This window comes from Hyaena hyaena, unplaced genomic scaffold (genome assembly GCF_003009895.1).
Source record: "Hyaena hyaena isolate Hyena2069 unplaced genomic scaffold, ASM300989v1 scaffold_187, whole genome shotgun sequence".
In the NCBI taxonomy this organism is placed as follows: Eukaryota; Metazoa; Chordata; class Mammalia; order Carnivora; family Hyaenidae; genus Hyaena; species Hyaena hyaena.
The window spans coordinates 411,028-430,412 of NW_024080820.1; the positions used below are offsets into that span (position 1 = coordinate 411,028).

A 19,385-nucleotide genomic window follows, 5' to 3' on the forward strand; every position below is an offset into this window, starting at 1 on the left:
TTTATGGACAAAATTACAGAAGCAGGAAAGAATGTGCCCGTGGAACATGGATAAAGGACAAGTTGGTCTTGACAGTGAAGGAGCATATAAAGGGATACAAAGTCAAAGAAAGATGAAGTTTATGGTGAGTCCACTAATTGGGGAAAATAGTCCAAACTTATTTGGTTAAAAAAATATATGAAATGAAAGGTTTTCCCATAGAAAGTATTTATTTCTGCCTTAATCTACTCAGTCTTCTATAACAAATTACCATAGACTGGGTGGCTCATAAATAACAGAAATTTATTTCCCACAGTTCTGGAAGTTGAGAAATCCAAGATCAAGCTCTTGGCAGATTTGGTGTCTGGTAAATGCCCAATTCCTTGTTTGTAGATGGCCATCTTTTTGCCATGTCACCACATGGTGGAAGAGGTGAGGGAGCTCTCTGGGGTTTCTTTCACAAGGACACTAGTTCCATTCATGTGGGCTCCACGCTCATGACCTAATCACTTCCCAAAAGCCCCACCTCCTAATACCATTACATTGGACATTAGGAATTAACATATGAATTTGGAGGAATACAAACATTCAATAGCAATTGAACATGATGTTCCTACTATGGTAGGTAGGTGCTTATTAATAATTTATCCACAGGATACTGAGTCCCTCCCAGGAAATGGAAGCACCAAACATTTCCTAACCCTAATTCCCCCACCAACTACTGCTCACATTTCTTTGCTCCTCTTTACAACAAAACCCCTCAAAAAAGTTCTATACTATCTTTCATTTCTCTCCTTTCACTATATCTTATGTCTTTGCTCCACTCACTCCACTAAAACTACTCATGCCAATGACATGAACATTGCTGAAACCAAAAGTCAGTTTTCAGTCCTCATTTTACTTGACTGCTCAGCAACTTTTAATACAACTGACCATTGCTTCTGCCTTGATACACTTTCTTCTCTTGGTTTCCAGGATATCACATACTCCTACCCCTGGGTCATCCTCTCTCATCTACTTTGGCTTTACTACTTCTCTTCTTCTACCCTTTTAATATTAGGGCTCAGCACTTGGTCTTCTTATCTTCTCTAAACTCACTCTTGGGGCACCTGGGTGACTCAGTTGGTTAAGCATCTGAGTTCAGCTCAGGTCACGATCTTGCTATTCATGAGTTTGAGCCTTGCATCAGGCTCTGTACTTATAGCTCGAAGCCTGAAGCTTGCTTTGGATTTTGTGTCTCCCTCTCTCTCTCTGCCCCTCCCCAGCTTTCTCTCTCTCTACCAAAAATAAATAAATATTAAGAAAAATTAGAAAACAAATACATAAACTCGCTCTCTTGATTATGTCACCAGTCCCATAAATTTATATTGTCTCTATCCAGGTGACTTTCAAATATATATCTCCAGTTCAAACCTCTCTAATAAACTCCAGACTTGAGGCGCACCTGGGTGGATCAGTCAGGTAAGCATTAGACTTCAGCAGAGATCGTGATCTCACAATCTAACTCTTCATGAGTTAGAGCTCCACATTGGACTTTCTGCTGTCAGCACAGAACCTGCTTTAGATCCTCTATCTCCCTCTCTCTCGCTCTCTCTCTCTGCCCCTCCACAATTTGCATTCTAACTCTCTTTCGCAAAAGTAGTATAACTTAAAAAAACCCAACAACTTTAAACTCCAGACTAGCATTCATTTGCATGTCTAATAGACATCCCACATTTCACATGCCCAAATGTGAGAACTGAGCTTTCTCCCCAGATCTGCTGCATCTACAATATTCCCCATCTCAATTTACTACAACACCGTCTTTCCAGTTGCTCTAGCCAAAAAAACAAAACAAAACAAAACAAAACAAAACCTTTCAGTCATTCTTGACTCTTCTCTTTCTTGACTCTTCTCAATCTCCAATCAACATCCAGTCTGTCAGTGAATCATGTTGACTTCACCTTATAAAATATATTCAGGATCAAACCATTTACCACCATGTTCTCTGCTACCATTCTGATCTGAGTCACCCAAATGTCTTACCTGGATTACTTCAATGGCCTCCTAACTAGTCTTCCTGCCCTTACCTTTGCCTTCCTACAGCACATTCTCAATTACAACCAGAAAATGTCTATAGCAAAAAGTGGTCAGAAAATGGCTATAATAAAAAATGAATAATAACAAGTGTTGACATAATATATGGAAAAGTTGGAACCCTCATGCATTGCCGGTGAGAGTAAAATGTGGTGCAGCCCTTTTGGAAGACAGTTTGGCAGTTCTTCAAAAAATTAAAAATTTGACTTAGTAATTTTAGTCCTGAGTATACACCCAAGAGAAACTGAAAACATACACTCACACAAAACTTGTACATTAATGTTCTTAGCACCATTCTCATAAGAGCCAAGAAAGAAAAATGGAAATAAATATCCCCATCAATTGATGAGTGGGTAATCAAAATGTGGATATATCTACACAATGGAATATTATTCAGCCATAGACAGGAATGAAGCACTGATACATATTATAAAACATGGACAAACCTTGAAAACATTATGCTAAGTGAAAGACACCAGACAAAAAAAGCACATATTATATGATTCTGTTTTTGTGAAATGTGCGCAATGGGCAAGTCTCTAGAAGCAGAAAGTAAATTCGTGCTTGTCAGGGGTTTAGGGAGGAGAAACAGGGAGTGACTGCTAAGAGACATGGAGTTTCTTGGGGCGCCTGGGTGGCTTAGTTGGTTAAGCATCCAACTTTCGCTTAGGTCATGATCTCGCAGTTCGTTGGTTTGAGCCCTGCGTTGGGCTCTGTGCTGACTGCCAGCTCAGAGCCTGGAGCCTGTTTCAGAGTCTGTATCTCCCTCTCTCTCTGACCCTCCCCTGCTCACGCTGTCTCTCTCTCTCTCCTGGAAATAAATTTAAAAAAAATATATTAAAAAAAAAAAAGAGACATGGAGTTTCTTTTCCAAGTGAAGCAATGTTAAGGACTCAGTGGTGATGACTGCACAATAGTGTGAATATATTAAAATGACTGAATTGTATACTTTTAAAGAGTGAATTTTATGGTATATGAATTATATTGTATTTTAAAAAAGGACCATAGGGTTTCAAGCTTCTTTTCTATGGTTTACTTGTACAGGACCAGCAACCTAGGCTAGATTTACTACCACAGAGGATTTAGTCTGTCTCTGAGCTTCATGGAAGTCAATCAATACGAAACCATCCTTACATGATGAATGAATTCTGAAGTTAGAAGCTTTTCCCTGGAAGTACACTTTAGGAAAAAGATTTTGATGTAAATCCTTATATCAGGGACTGTTAGTTAATACAGTTGAGGCTATCTTTATAGTTTTGCCCAAGACAAAGAAATATTCCTTGGAAGCATATTGCTTCTATTGACCAACTCTAAAACATTAGGACAAAGTCAAATTGCAACTAATCCCATAAAGGAATTTTTGTTAAAGTAAAATAGCCTATTTCCAGATGATCTGGTTTTATATAAAGTTTATGAAGCCAAGAGACGCAAAGAATCACATTCTCTCTTAGACCAACTTTCTCAAATAACAGATGTCTCAACTGAACATTTGGCAAGTATTAGAGGGCAGTCTAAGTTCTGATTTGTATTGTTGATGAAATAAATGTCCGTATGTTTTTAATACTGGATGTGTAGGTAGCAAAGTCAATGTACTGTCGTGACAATTACGGGTTGATTTATATTCTTGTCCAATCGAATAGTCATCATACTTCCAGACTGGGCTGAACTCAAGATATCTGCAGATGTGAGTTAAAAGTTGTGCAGATTTAGCAAAGAACTCTCAATCTTCTCAGTTGGGCAAGCACTTAGTTGAGAGCTAAGTGTTTGTGCTATTAGACATGGAAGGTGTAATTTGGGTCTGAAGAACTCCAAGTGCAGGTGTTTTTTAATCAACTGCCTCTATCATGAAAATATTTCAATAGAAGACCCGCAAAACACGTAATTTGGTCTAGACCTACATTTTTATAAACTAGCTCCTTCCTCCTCCCCATTTGGAGTTAATGTAGTTAATTAGTTTGTATTTAATGTAGTTAATTAGTTAATGTAGTTAATTAGTTTGGGACACTACACTACAATGCTATTCTCTATAAATGTTTACTGAATGACTAAATAAATAACTTAGTAAGTGTATATTATAATAGCAAGACAATATTAGAGTTGAATATTTTTCTTACATACCTTTAGTAGGTATGCCATGTGTTATACTGTACATGAGTCATTCTCAGATGACAAAAAGTCTGGAATTTTTTTCCAACGACTTTATGTTCTAGGCTGTTTCCTCATGTGTCTTCCCCACTACATGATAAGCTCTTTGATGATGTTTTCACCTTTGCATCCTCCACACAATGCCTATTCCGGTTCAAGGCCCATAAGCAGATACTCAAAAACAAACAAAACAAAAGACAATAGGAAAGAGATACTGAATCGAACTAGTTGGGGCTGTGTTTTAAACTTCAACTTTCTTGTGTAAAGCACATTTGAAGGTATAAAGACAGACCTACTCCACTCCAGAAGCTTAAGGAGGACAGCTATAATGTTTTCCCTCTTTCTGGCAACTGGAGTGTAAATCAATGACTAATCATGGCCAGACAGAACTTGCTGTAGGGACTTTGCATCTAGAGGAAATGACTCAGGGTGCAGGGTTACTTCGAGTTTGAGGCATCTGCAGCAGAACTGTAATTCACAGCATGGCTGTTGATCTCCAGGGACAGTGGATTCCCAAGTAGCCCATTCCTACCGCAGGAATGAATAGCCTCAGCTTGCCATTGTCTTCATTTCTGCCCTAGCCTGGCTCTCTAGATTTCTGTCAATTCATGATCCTCCCAAGAAAACTGAAGAGTACCCGTGAAGGCAATCAGAAAGTACAAAAATACAAAGTGTACCCTTCTTACTCACTTCCTTAGAAGACTTATCACTACTTATCCACTATTAACTCACTCAAATAATGGTTATGGTTTCCAGCCACACTGCTCTCTCAGATTTTCCTAGCCTTTCTGTGAAATAAAGGTATCTTAAAAGAAAATCTAAGCGTCTTTTTAGGTTTTAAATATCTAGTCGATTGAAATAACATTTTCCCACTATTTTAAGGAGATGAAGAAGTAGCATAAGAAATTTATTTAAAAAGCCAATGTGAATACAATATCCAAAGGTGAAAACCACTGAAATGTGCCTCGTTGGATGTACAGGTTTAAAAATGTGGTGGATCCATGCAATGTAATATTTTTCAGCCATAAACAGCAATGAAATGCTGATCCACAGTGGCATGAAAACACGATGCTAAGTGAAAGAAGCCAAATAATGGAGATGGTTGCATAGTATTGTGAATACACTAAATGCCACTGAATTTACCCTTTAAAATGGTGAAGATGGTGACCTATGTTGTGTGTATTTCATCAAAATAAAAATCCAATGTACAAAAAAATTAGAATAAATATCAAAGAGAATATTTAAAACAAGATCCCTTCTATTTATAATAGAATAGGGTGGCCTGTTGGAAGAATTTTTCTGCTGGCAAAACCTTTGCGATTGCAACTTTTCCTCAGAAGTCTGAACAGAGTTATCAATCATTCTGTAATCAAGTTTTCATATTAAGATATAACCTGTGTTTTGGTGAGAGGAAAATAAAGCTCATTCAAAAGGCTTACCATTTATCTCTCGTCATAGTCACATCCCATTTCATTTAGACACTGTAAGGATGTGCTGAAAATGAAATATAATTTAATGGATCTTGATGGTTATAATTTTTCCATTCTTGCAATGTTGAAAGTTCTTTCTTACATATTAGCATCAGTTACTCAATTTTCCAAAGATGTAAGACTTTACATGGGACAAATGGATTGAAGATACTGGGATTTGTGTCATTCTTCAAACTGAGCTAACAAAAATGGGCTGCTAGTTTCTGACCCATAATTCATAGCTCTTTATTGAAACATTGTTTCAAGTGCATTTAGTGGAATCCTGGGAAATGACATTTACTTAATTTTTTATTCTAGGATTTTAAAATTCCTTCATCTTTTATTTCCATCATTTCAACATTTCCCCCCAAATCTCACATACATCAGTGGTAGAAACAAACAAACAAAAAATATGTGAAAACATACACTCACAGATACATCTAAGATCCTCCGTTATTGTTTTCCATCCCCAACAGAACTGAAAAAATAAAACCCCACAAAACATCAAGTATCCAACTTTCAAAGTATGGGTTTCAGCCTTTTTGTATCAAAGCCAGAGTTTGTGTCTTTTCATTCTACTAAGGAGCAAAAATGGTGAACTGTTTCCTGATTTACATTTCCTGAATTACTACTGAGGGTAAACTGAAATGCCGTCAATGTTAAGTTCTATTTCTCAACTTATTAAAAAATCTGTGTTGCTTAAAAAGAAATTTTCAATAACCTCTTGGTAGAAAAACCTCACAATTTCCCCATCCAGGTTGCTTGGAGGAAACCATCTTAATGCTTTTGCAAATACTGAAAGCGTTTCCTTTCAGAAGTTGTTAAAACACAACGACTGCATTTACATGTAGCGGGAGGCTTCATCAGAACAGCTTTTCACCCCAGCTTTCCATCTCTTCAGAGCAGGTGCCTGTGATTAAATATGGTCCTCTCACCTGATTCATTTCCCGAGCTCTGGAGGGCTCTATGTGAGAGCACTAACTCACTCTGCATTCATAAGGAAGATGTTATTGCCAATTCTGCGAAGCCCTCTGAGAAATTCATCAGTGCTACAAACTACTGACCTTACCCTAAACCCATCTGCTTGCAGGCCAGCTGACTCAATGTCTCCTGCCAGCCATCCGCACACACGTGGTGTTCTTTGGCAGATCTGTGAGCCATCAGGAATGAAGAGGAGCTCACATTTTTAGAGAGGGTCACTGAGGGGAAAAAAAGAAAGGGAAAAACCCTAATGAGAAACATTTCTGCTCAGGAACCAAATGCTAACTCTACATGCTTTTGCCTCACTTGCATTTGTTTTTCATTCTTTTAATTAAGAACCACTTGGTGAGGGGCACCTGGGTGGCTTAGTCGGTTAAGCGTCCGACTTTTGCTTAGGTCATGATCTCGCAGTTCGTGGGTTCGAGCCCCGCGTCGGGCTCTGTGCTGACTGCCAGCTCAGAGCCTGGAGCCTGTTTCAGTCTGTGACTCCCTCTCTCTCTGACCCTCCCCTGCTCACGCTGTCTCTCTCTCTCCTAGAAATAAATAAAAATATTAAAAAAAAAAAAAGAACCACTTGGTGAGCGCTTGCCTTGTGCTTAGCACCACTCTCAGTGTTGTGGAAAACTGCAAAAGTGAATTAGAAATGTTCTCTGCCCTCCAGGAACCACAGGCTCTAGGGAAAGAGATGGGAAGTTCTTAACTTTTCTTTAGGAGTTACAATATGACCAGAGGCAGCACTCCATCCGGTGAGTTTATCCAGTGATTTGCACTACTATCAGGAGTTAGTTGTCACTTTGTTCACTTCCTTTCAAGAAAGCATGTGAGAAGGCAAGGGTATGCAAGTGATGTTAAGTTAGGACTACTTTGGTATACGCTAATTCCTATTTTGTAATAGAGCATCCTCTCTACTTCCTACACCATAGACTCCTTGTGAAACACTATGCAATTAATCACAGCACAGATGATGATCATGATGTGGTCAGATGATGCAAAGGACTGAAATAAGAGTCCAGTGAATGGAAAGATGATGAATGTGGAACAAGAGAATTAATCAAACCCAAGATTACAAACTGTAATACTGGATGCTGGTGGGAGATGCCTTTAGGTCCTGTACATGTAAGGAGCTAGATAGTTAGACATCTATTGCCTTTGGATCTGGAGCAAGAGTACAGGGAAGATGGAAGACCCACTTTTTAAAGATAATTAATAATAATTTATTTCAAAATTTTTAATATATTTGGTTGGATTTTCCATCAGCATTTAATTTTTTTTTCTTCCCAAATTTTATTTAAAATAAAATTAGTTAACTTAGTTAACACACAGTGTAGTATTAGTTTCAGGAGTAGAATCTAGTGATTCATCACTCACATACAACACTCAGTGCTCATCACAGGAAGTTCCCTCCTTAATGCCCATCACCCACTTAGCCCATCCCCCCACACCTCCCCTCCATCAACCCTCCGTTTGTTCTCTGTAATTAAGAGTCTCTTATGGTTTGTCTCCCTCTCTGTTTTCCTATTATTTTAATTTTCCTTCCCTTTCCCTATGGTCATCTGTTTTGTTGCTTAAACTCCACATATGAGTGAAATAATACAGTATTTGTCTTTTCCTAACTGATTTATTTCGTTCAGCATATCATATTCTAGCTCCAACAACACTGTTGCAAATGACAAGATTTCATTCTTTTTGATTGCCAAGTAATACTCCATTATATATATATACATATACACCACATACAAATATATATAAATATAATATATAAATATATATAAATATATAAACATATAAATATATATGTATATATATATACATATACACCACCTCTTCTTTATCCATTCATCAATGGACATTTGGGCTCCTTCTATAATTTGGCTATTATTGCTAATGCTGCTATAAACATTGGGGTAAATGTGCCCCCTTTGAATCAGTACTTTTGTATCCTTTGGGTAAATACCTCGTAGTACAATTGCTGGAATGTAGGGTAGTTCTAGTTTTAACTTTTTGAGGAACTTCCACACTGTTTTCCACTGTGGCTGCACCAGTTTGCATCCCCACCAACAGTATAAGAGGGTTCCCCTTTCTCTGCATCCTCACCAACACCTGTTGGTTCCTGAGTTGTTAATTTTAGCCATTCTGACAGATGTAAGGTAGTATCTCATTGTGGCTTTCATTTGTATTTCCCTGATGATGAGCGATGTTGAGCGTCTTTTTATGTGCCTTAGCCATTTGCATGTATTATCTGGAGAAATGTCTGGTCACATGGAAGACCCACTTGAATACCCTATTCCAGGAGGTGTCAATGATATGGGAATGACAGAATATTAATAGTTGTTGAAGCTGAGTGATAATAAAGAGTTTAATATTGTATTCTAGCAGTTATATGGTCATAAGAATTCAAGCCCAAATGTTTTCACATATAATATAGACAATTCAAATAGCAAAATAACTTAAGAGGAAATGTTCTGTGAGTTGGAAACAACATCTATGAATCACTACTGCCAGCTTTTATCATAGTAAAACAAAACAGATGAAATTGATTAGTAAATTCTGTGAAGTCACTTAGGATGTATTAAGCTTAAGTAGCTGATAGGTGTTCCAGGGGGCAGTCAATGGCAGAAACACGTGGCTCACCACAGTCCCATTCATCAGAACTGTCCAAGCAGTCGGCTTCACCATCACACCAGCGCTCACGGGACACACACTCATGGTTTGCGCATTCCAGTTCATCATCTTGGCAAAGTGCTGGCATGGGGAACAAGAAGCGAGACGATGGAAACATTTCAGAAACAAGCGTGGCTATCATTAACATGCACATTATCATCTGTCAGGAGGAGCATGGAAGGAAGAAAAGCTGTGGTCACTGAGGCCTCCAAACAGGTATCAGGACAGAATAACAGAATTGGTAAAAACTCCTATTATAGATGCGTATCCATACAAACAACGATCATTTAAACAATAGTACCATCTCTACCTGACTAAATTGTCTAGGTCTAACACCAGGATTGAAAAAGTGGTACCCAGAGCAGCAAAAATTCCAAAAATTGAGAGAACGGTTAAAATCTGAAGTAGCACGAGGCAAGCACTGGGGATGAGCAAAATGAAGTGACCACAGGATGGAAACAAGCTCTGTCCACATAATATGGATCATGTTTATTCTTTAAAATCTCTACTATTAAATGACTCCCTGAATCACATACTAATTCTGTTGGTTTTTTTAAATCATAGTGACACTCCCTGATTGCCTGCCTAAGATCTATATCCTTTCTTTCTCGTTTTTTAAGGGAACCTGATTTTGTTCATGTTCCCACAGCTTCAGGAGATCTTGACTAGTGTAAGTGGGACATGGCACTTTCTAGCTACAACTATTTTTTTCTGAGTACGGTTATTAGTCCAACGGAAAGCATGGGACCCAAGATCAGAGTTTTGGCCTACCATTTCTTGGGTTGTGCTTTCTAAGATAGTTCCTACCCAAACCCTGCTGGCCAGATCATGCATCCCAGCTGGGGACAGGGGCAGCCTGGAGGAAACAGCATCTTTTTCTAGTTGGTTCTCCCTGAGGGGTGTTTCTTTTTGCAGTCCAGCTATTTAGGCGGTATTTTCTAATCCACACAAAGACCCCTGAATGCTAGCTGGAACCTTGCTCAAAGTTGGCCAATCTGAGTGAATCCTTAAGTGATATTCCAAAGATGAAGGCAAGGTCATCATCACTCCTTCCCACGGATATGATCAAGAAAGCATGGAATCCCAGGTGCTCGTGGCAGCCATCTTTTGACTCTCATAGATCTAGTCTGTAGTCAAGCTGAACTAAAAGAATCACAGAAGAGGTGCTGAACTCCCACATCTAGCATCAAGAATCTATCTTGTACTTGACTTTTAAAATTATAATACAGGACATATGTGATACATATGAAAATAAAATAAAATAAAATAAAATAAAATAAAATAAAATAAAATAAAATAAAATAAAATAAAAATCTTCACTGTTTAAGTCAGCCTGGGTTGGGCTTTCTGTTACTAGTAGATAAAATATCTTGAGAGATAATTTTTTTTCTGGTTCAAAAAGTAGTGGCTAATCATTTAGAAAATGTAGAAAAGACAGAAAAAAAAAAACCCCACTTAATAATCCCAGCCCTAGAGATGAAAATTGTAAACTGTTTCTTGTGACTTTCTGATCTTTCTTTTATGTGGGTATCAGCACTTTAAAAATTCAGGACAATAGTGCACATAGTACGTTATATTTTGTTTTATTCACCTAATGATATGTAATGAACCCAGGAGGAATTATTCTTTCCATTTGATTTTTAATGTTTGCATATTATTGCATTTTAGGATTGTACTTTCTGTCCCCTCTTTTTGGATAGTTGGGGTGTTTTAATTTTTCCTTGTGACAAATAATACTAGAATACTATCACTGTGTATATAATTTACACATGTTTGATTACCTTCTTGCATATATTTTTATAAGCGGAGATTTGTTCAAAAGATGTGAGCATACTAAAAGCTTTTGATACATATTTCCAAATTTCTAGATTATATTCAAAATGGAAAATAATCAGTGTTTAACATTAAAAGACTTGTGTTGGCCAGTTCAAGGTAAGCACTTACAACAGTTCTTCTCATCCATGGCATCAGGGCAGTCTGGGAACCCATCACAGATGACTGTGTGCTTTAAACATTGTTTATTGGATGGACATTCCCAAAGATCTCTCTCTTTACAGCCTGAAGACAGAAGAAAAAATTATTTGCAGTAGATGTGGAGATAAAAAATAATGATGGATTTAATCAAGCAGTGTAGAAAAATTATAGCACAAAGACATACTTCTTTCTTCTTAAAAAGCTTTGACTTCTGGGGGCTCAGTCAATTAAGTGTCTGACCACCAAAAGGAAATCAAAGGCATCAGAATTGGCAAAGAGGAAGTCAAACTTTCACTCTTCGCAGATGACATGATACTCTACATCGAAAACCTGACAGACTCCACCAGAAGCCTACTAGAACTGATTCAAGAATTCAGCCAAGTTGCAGGGTACAAAATCAATGTACAGAAATTGGCTGCATTTTTATACACCAACAATGAAGCAACAGAAAGAGAAATCAAGAAACTGATCCCATTCACAATTGCACAAAAAACCATAAAATACCTCGGAATAAACCTAACCAAGGATACAAGAGATCTGTATGATGAAAACTATAGAAAACTTATGAGGGAAATTGAAGAAGACACAAAGAAATGGAAAAACATTCCATGCTCATGGATAGGAAGAATAAATATAGTTAAGATGTCATTACTACCTAAAGCACTCTACACATTCAATGCAATTCCAATCAAAATTGCATCAGCATACTTCTCAAAACTAGAACAAACTATCCTAAAATTTGTATGGAACCACAAAAGACCCCGAATAGCCAAAGTAATACTGAAAAATAAAACCAAAACGGGAGGGATCACCATCCCAGACTTTAGCCTCTACTCCAAAGCTGTCATCATCAACACAGTATGGTATTGGCACAAAAACAGACCCATAGACCAATGGAACAGAATTGAGAACTCAGAAGTGGACCCAAAAGTATACAGCCAACTGATATTTGACAAAGCAGGAAAGAATATCCAATGGAAAAAAGACAGCCTTTTTAACAGATGGTGTTGGGAGAATTGGACAGCAACATGCAGAAGAATGAAACTAGATCATTTTCTCACACCATGCACAAAAATAAACTCAAAATGGATAAAGGACCTGAACGTGAGACAGGAAACTATCAACACCCTAGAGGAGAAAGCAGGAAACAACCTCCTTGACCTCCACCGCAGCAACTTCTTACTTGACACATCCCCAAAAGCAAGGGAATCGAGAGCAAAAATAAATTGTTGGGACCTCATCAAGATTAAAAGCTTCTGCACAGCCAAGGAAACAACCCAGAAAATTAATAGGCAACCAATGGAATGGGAAAAGATAGTTGCAAATGACATATCAGATAAAGGGTTAATATCCAGAATCTATAAGGAACTCACCAAACTATACGCCCGAAAAACAAACAACCCAGTGAAGAAATGGGCAGAAGATATGAACAGACACTTCTCCAAAGAGGACATCCAGATGGCCAACAGACACATGAAACGACGCTCAGCATCCCTCCTCATCAAGGAAATACAAATCAAAACCACACTGAGAGACCACCTCACGCCAGTCAGAGTGGCTAAAATGAGCAAATCAGAGAACTCTAGATGCTGGCGAGGATGTGGAGAAACGGGCACCCTCCTACACTGTTGGTGGGAATGTAAACTGGTACAGCCCCTCTGGAAAACAGTGTGGAGGTTCCTCAGGAAACTAACACTAGAACTCCCCTAGGACCCAGCAATAGCACTGCTGGGAATTTACCCAAGGGATACAGAAATGCTGAGGCATAGGAGCACATGTACCCCAATGTTCATAGCAGCCCTCTCCACAATAGCTAAAACATGGAAAGAGCCTACGTGTCCATCAACAGATGAATGGATCAAGAAGATGTGGTTTATCTATACCATGGAATACTCCATGGCAATGAGAAATGATGAAATCTGGCCATGTGTAGCAACATGGATGGACCTTGAGGGGGTTATGCTGAGCGAAATAAGTCAGGCAGAGAAGGACAAATATCATATGTTTGCACGTATAGGAGGATTAGGAGGAACTTGACGGAGGAACAAGGGGGAGAAGAAGGGCGGAAATGGTGGGGGAAAGGGAGAGAGGCAAACCATGAGAGACTCTTGAATGCTGACAAAAACTGAGGACTGATGGATGTGGGGGGGAGGGGGGATGGGCATGGAGGAGGACACTTGTGGGGATGAGCACTGAGTGTTATGTGGAAACTAATTTGACAATAAACTATTTGTAAAAAAAAAAAAAAAAATTAAGTGTCTGACTCCAGATTTCGGCTCAGGTCATGATCTCATGGTTTGTGAGATGGTGCCTCACATCAGGCTCTGCACTGACAGCACGGAGACTGCTTGGGATTCTCCCTCTCCCTCTTTCTCTGCCCCTCCCCAACTCACAGGCTTATAGTCTCTCTCTCTCTCTCTCTCTCCCTCTCTCTCTCTCTCTCATAATAAGCAAATAAACATTTTTAAAAAAAGGCTTGACTTCTGTATACTATGAAAACTGTAATTTTGAGAGTAGAAATACTCAATAGCAATATAAATAGGACAGCTTTCCTAAGAGATCAAAAGTGACATATGGGAAATGGAGAAAAATATGGAAAAGCAGCTATACCCCAATGCTCATCTTTAGCTGTTCTTTTTGCCTTCTGAGTCAATTTGCCAGCGCATTAGACACATCTATGAGATGATAAGTTATGCTTTAAGTAAATACGCCAAAACCTAGTAATTTAGATGCATATTATCTTAAAATGTAATTTCAGTCAACAAATGGAAAGGCCATCTGTGTGTTTAGTAAGAGGCACCTCCTACGGCAAATACCTACAAGACTAATTTAAGAGCCAGGTACGAGGGCTGTCACTTCAGTAACAAAGTCTAAGCGATCTAAGGATGTCAACTTCATCAATTAATATGAGAAATAAATGCAATTTGCACAAGATCAGGACCATCAGCTTGAACTGTAATTTGCCTGTTTAATAGCAAGTACTTGCAATGAACTTAAAAAATACCATTTGCATCAAAAGCAGTGCATTTCATACATCTGTTAAAACATGCCAAGAGTCTAATGCGTTCTTGTCACTCCAGAGGAATCCATGGTCCTTACCAGGCTGCTAGGTGCATGAAGGAGGAGTCCACATGCCATTCATCTTTGGCTTCCCCTCATCCCCCATGCCACCATAGTGCGAGCCCTCAGCAGGCCTTCAACACATGTGCATTTTAAATGGAACTTCATTTCATGTAAGGAACAAAAAGTCTCTTCTCTTCCCAAGAAAAGACAACTTAGTTTAAGGTGAGTGAAATGCAAAGCCGTGATCAAATAAGGACTTTCTTAAAAGACGCTATTTCCCATTTGACCTACTACAAATAATTCAGAGAAATTCTGTGGGTGATTGACTCAAGTTTCTTGGAATCCATTGTAAGAAAAAAATCTACTTTTATCAAAATTCCCACTGAAAACAGTTATCAAAATAAGTCACTAGAAGATAAATTTTTATTACAAGCTAAAATTAGATTTAAAGTGTTTCACCATTCAAAACTATAGGAAATAAACAGTGGGGATGTTTCACTAGCTGTACATCTGGAAGAGTCTTAGGTCCAGAGATGTCTATTCTGGGAACTCATAGGTATAGTATGGAGTTTTAGCTAGCAGAGGATACAGACATCACCTGGGTGTTCTGACAATAACAGCCTCATCAGTCTCGTTATAAACATCACCACTTGCTAGTAGATGATGAGAGAAAACAGCAAGAGCCTTTCTGATTATTCACAAGGTATCCTTCCTAAAAGTCTTGAGACTGTGGACCTTTGGAATGGGCTGATAAAAGACCATAGAAGTAAGGGACATAAATAAGGCCTGCATTCTCAATAGTAATAATAATAATGATAATAATAATAAGATAGAATTCATTATCCACTATAGATACACATAATACATATTCATTTCTAAAAAAGTATTCAGTGTTCAAATTTCTTTTTCTTTCTTTCTTTTTTTTTTTAGAGAGAGAGTTCAACAAGGAGAGAGAGAGAGTGAGAGCCAATCTCAAGCAGGCTCCATGCTGAGCACGGAGCGCAACACAGGGCTCAATCCCACAACTCTGGGATCATGACCTGAACTGAAATCAGACTCGGACGCTCAACCAACTGAGTGATCCAGGCTCCCCAGTTTTAATTCTTCCAATAACCCCACAATAACAGTATGTCAGTGTGATGATCATTGTTTTATAAGTGAGGAGAATGAGATTTAGAGAAAATAAATCAGTTGTTCCAAATCACAGCCTTATAGAGGAAGACCCAGTTGGGATCTGGGTGCAAGGCTTTAGCTGCAGTCCTCTGCAAAATGAGAATGTACAGTACAAGGGGTAAGGGGCAGAAAGCAATTTGAATCCTAGCTCTGATTTCACTAGCTGTGTGACTCTGGATAGGTTACTCAACCTCTCTGAACCTCAGTTTCAATATCTCTAAAAAAGTAATAATAATGCCTACTACATAGGGTTGCTATACAGATTAAATGAGTTCTCTCTAAGCATTAGCTTACCCTTCTGTATCTTCTCTTCTCTCATAAAAGTTTGTGTGGCCTCATACCTCTTTTGTGGAATTATGATGAGCATACATGAAATAGGATGAAGACGTCAAGACATTAGTCATATGGAAGATGGTATTATTATTTTGTGAAGGAACCACTGTCTTTAAAGTGACTTTTTGGTGTAATTATGTTTTAAATGTATGTCTTAAAATGAAAAGAGTGTGACTCCACTAAAAATTAAAGGCATATATGGTGGCCCCTGGGTGGCTCAGTTGGCTAAGCGTCTGACTTTGGCTCAGGTCGTGATCTCACGGTTCATGGGTTCCATCCCCAGGCCGGGCTCTGTGCTGACAGCTCAGAGCCTGGAGCTGCTTCCCATTCTGTCTCCATCTCTCTCTGCCCCTCCCCTGCTCATGCTCTGTCTTCTCTTTATCTCTCAAAAATAAATAAACATTAAAAAGTTAAAAAAAAAAAAAGACGGATATGGATGGGGTGGGAAGTTTAATGGAGTTTCAGGTTATGAAACCACATAATGGTTTATGTCAGAATGATAACCACCACCACAGAGATGATGACAAGGCCCACTCATGGAGATGCTGGTGTGTGGCTAAAGTGACCAGCCCAGCCCAGCTTACCCAAGACCTGCCTGTTCTGAGCACTAACGGTCCCTCATTCCAAAACCTTCCATCGGGCCCAGGAAAACAAGATATTTTTTCACCCTAAGTGTGCTAAGGTTTGTGCTGGGTTGTTCGCTTACTCTAGCTCTCATTTTCACAAAAACTCTGTGAAGCAGCAGGCCTCCTACCAGAGGCAGGTCCCACCTGAACTTGGGCACCATTTTGGGGTTTTTTCCTCTCTACCAAGAAAGTTGTTATCACAGGTAAAGGCAGCAAACACCTTAAAGCAGATGCTTCTTATATTGGAAGAATCTCTCAGGCAAATATAAGGTGAGAAGGTTGGCTCATTAGGTCTGCTAATTTGAGCTGTAAGAAATAAAATATATCCTTCAGGGAAGAGTGCCTGGGTGGTTCAGTCGGTTAAGCATCTGACTCTTGATCTTGGTTCAGGTCATGATCTCAAGGTTCATGAGATCGAGCCCCACATTGGACTCCGAGCTGGCAGCACGGAGGGTGCTTGGATTCTCTCTGTCCCTCTCTCTCTGCCCCTCCCCTCCTCTCTCTCCCTCTTTCTCAAAATAAATAAAATAAACATATATATATATATATTCAGGGAGGAACTAGTCAGTAGGGCAAGAGGCAAGGGGAATCTAGGGACACCTGGGTGGCTCAGTGGGTTAAGCAACCGACTTCAGCTCCGGCCATGATCTCACAGCTCCTGGGTTCAGCCCCCCATCGGGCTCTGTGCTGACAGCTCAGAGCCTGGAGCCTGCTTCAGATTCTGTGTCTCCCTCCCTCCCCACTCACGCACACTCTATCTCTCAAAAATAAATAAACATTAAAACAATTTTAACAATTAAAACAATAAAACATTAAAACAATAAATAAAGCATTAAAAAAATTTAAAAATTAGAAAAAAGCGGCCAGGTGAATCTGCACCCTGGGGCTGCTGGGGCCAGGCCGGGCTGGAAGCAGCCATCTTGGGCCTGCACGGGAAGCTGCAGCAGTGAGGCTCGAGGCCCCTGCAGGGCGGGCAGCCCTGGGTGACGGAGCTCCAGTCTCAAGGAGCAGCAGCAGCTCCTGCAGGACAGCAATGCCAGCACAACCAGTAGGGCTCGCGGGTCCTCAGCAGCCCCTCCCAACTCCTCCCCTGTTTAGGGGTGACATCCCCATGTCATCCTCTTCAACATGTGCTGGCTTAGCACGCTCCGTGGAGGCAGGATGGGGAAATAGGAAGGGCTTTAAACTGCAGGCTGGGGGCTGCCTTCCATGACTCATCCCGGAGAGGGGGGCATCTGCCTCCAGAGAAGCTCAGCCTCCAGGATGAGACAGCACCCTGCTGCTCGTGTCTACTGTGTGGCCAGGGGCTTTCCCCAGCTCGTGCTTTGGACAAGACACACCAGCCTCATCTCCTCTGCCGTAAACAAGACCTTGGTCTGTCAGCGACAAGACCAAAGACAGGACTCTTTCCCTCAAGGGAGATCCCTGGGGTGACCTTTGAGGGGAGTTGCCCCCCAAATGTGCTAGCCCCGTGGCAGATGGGTGCTTGGTTACTGCCTTCTGAGGAATGAGTAAAGGCACGGAGTAAGCATTCCAAGCTCCGGAGGACAAAGTGGGTGTTCTCTACCCTTCGTAGGCGAGGAAACGGAGGCCCGGAGAAATTAGTGACTGGCCAAAACTCACACAGCCTCTAGGTGCTGAGTTGGGATTTAAATCCAAGTCTCGGTCTACACAGAGCACCCCCTGACATTTCAAGCTGCCTGCCCAACATGCCAAATAAAACAGCAAAGCAGGGAACCAAGTAGCAAAACAGCTAAAGAGAAAGCCCATTTGTGGGTATCCGATGTGAAACTTGGGTTATGCTAGTTACAGAGCAGAGTCGGGGTCTTCCAGGAGCAAAGAGAAAGAGAGTCATGGAGACTCCTATTTGCTAAAAATGCCAGGTCTGCCATTCTCTGTGAGAAGTCATAGAAATACTAGTAAAGAGTCCAAAGGGCTAGGAAAAAAAGGCCTTTTGGAAAACTTTAAAAATCAGCCCGTCACCCCACAAATATCAGGGTCAGAGGCTTTGAACGCAGCCCAAAGGGGTTTTGATCCCGAGAAAAGATTATAGTTGAAAATTTTATTTTATTGAGCCCAATAATTTAAAAAAATTTTTCAAGGTGTATTCATTTTTCAGAGACAGAGAGAGACAGAGCATGAGGCAGGGAGGGGCAGAGAGAGAGGGAGACACAGAATCTGAAGAAGGCTCCAGGCTCTGAGCTGTCAACACAGAGTCCAATGTGGGGCTTGAACCCAAAGACCGTGAGATGATGATCTGAAGTCCGACACCTAACCAACTGAGCCACTCAGGTGCCCCACTGAGCCCAGTGAGTTTTAATCATTTGAGGATAAACAGAAAGGCACTTAATGACACTTGAGTATTTGTATTGTTGTCAGTCTTTCTCCATATGGTGTATATTCTTTTGTATAGAATAGAGATCAGTTAGTCATTGTAATGCTGCATTTATGTAACAAAGGGTTTTATTTGGACAGTATATATAATGAAGCTGTCTTAGCCCTCTTCCCATATAACTGTCCCATTGAAAACACAGTGCTGCTCCTATCACCTGGCTCCTGTGGTAGCCCACTCACACTGTGGACATAGAGTTAGCAAAATCTAATCTCAAGTCTCACAAACTCAAATCTATGCATGAAGGCAAAGTCCAGAAATGTAATCCATTGTTATTTCCCTCAGCTCGCCTTTCTTTTATGCCATTCCTGTTCAATTCTTGGCCCAGATCTTCACCTTTTCCTTCACTGTTTACTATCAGTGCTTGGAAAAGAGTATATTGAAAATCAACTTATTTCATCCAGTTGCTACTTTGACAGTTCTGTCCATATAATTTATGTTCGATTAATGGCAAAGCATCAGCTTTTAAGACAACGACGTACTTCTGTACTGACACAGCAGTGGCTCTATAAA

At 39.9% G+C, this 19,385-nt stretch overlaps 1 protein-coding gene across 5 annotated transcripts in view; it reads right to left on the reverse strand.

Annotated features, from left to right (window-relative positions):
• CORIN (corin, serine peptidase) overlaps nucleotides 1-19,385 on the reverse strand; it is a 247,819-nt gene that overhangs the window by 38,230 nt on the left and 190,204 nt on the right. For all 5 annotated transcript variants that reach the window (XM_039241111.1, XM_039241112.1, XM_039241113.1 and 2 more), the window contains exons 14-16: nucleotides 11,256-11,369; nucleotides 9,282-9,392; nucleotides 6,739-6,868 (exon numbers count right to left, since the gene is read on the reverse strand). In XM_039241111.1, coding sequence (XP_039097042.1) covers nucleotides 6,739-6,868; nucleotides 9,282-9,392; nucleotides 11,256-11,369 — 355 coding nt within the window. The remainder of the gene's footprint in view (nucleotides 1-6,738; nucleotides 6,869-9,281; nucleotides 9,393-11,255; nucleotides 11,370-19,385) is intronic.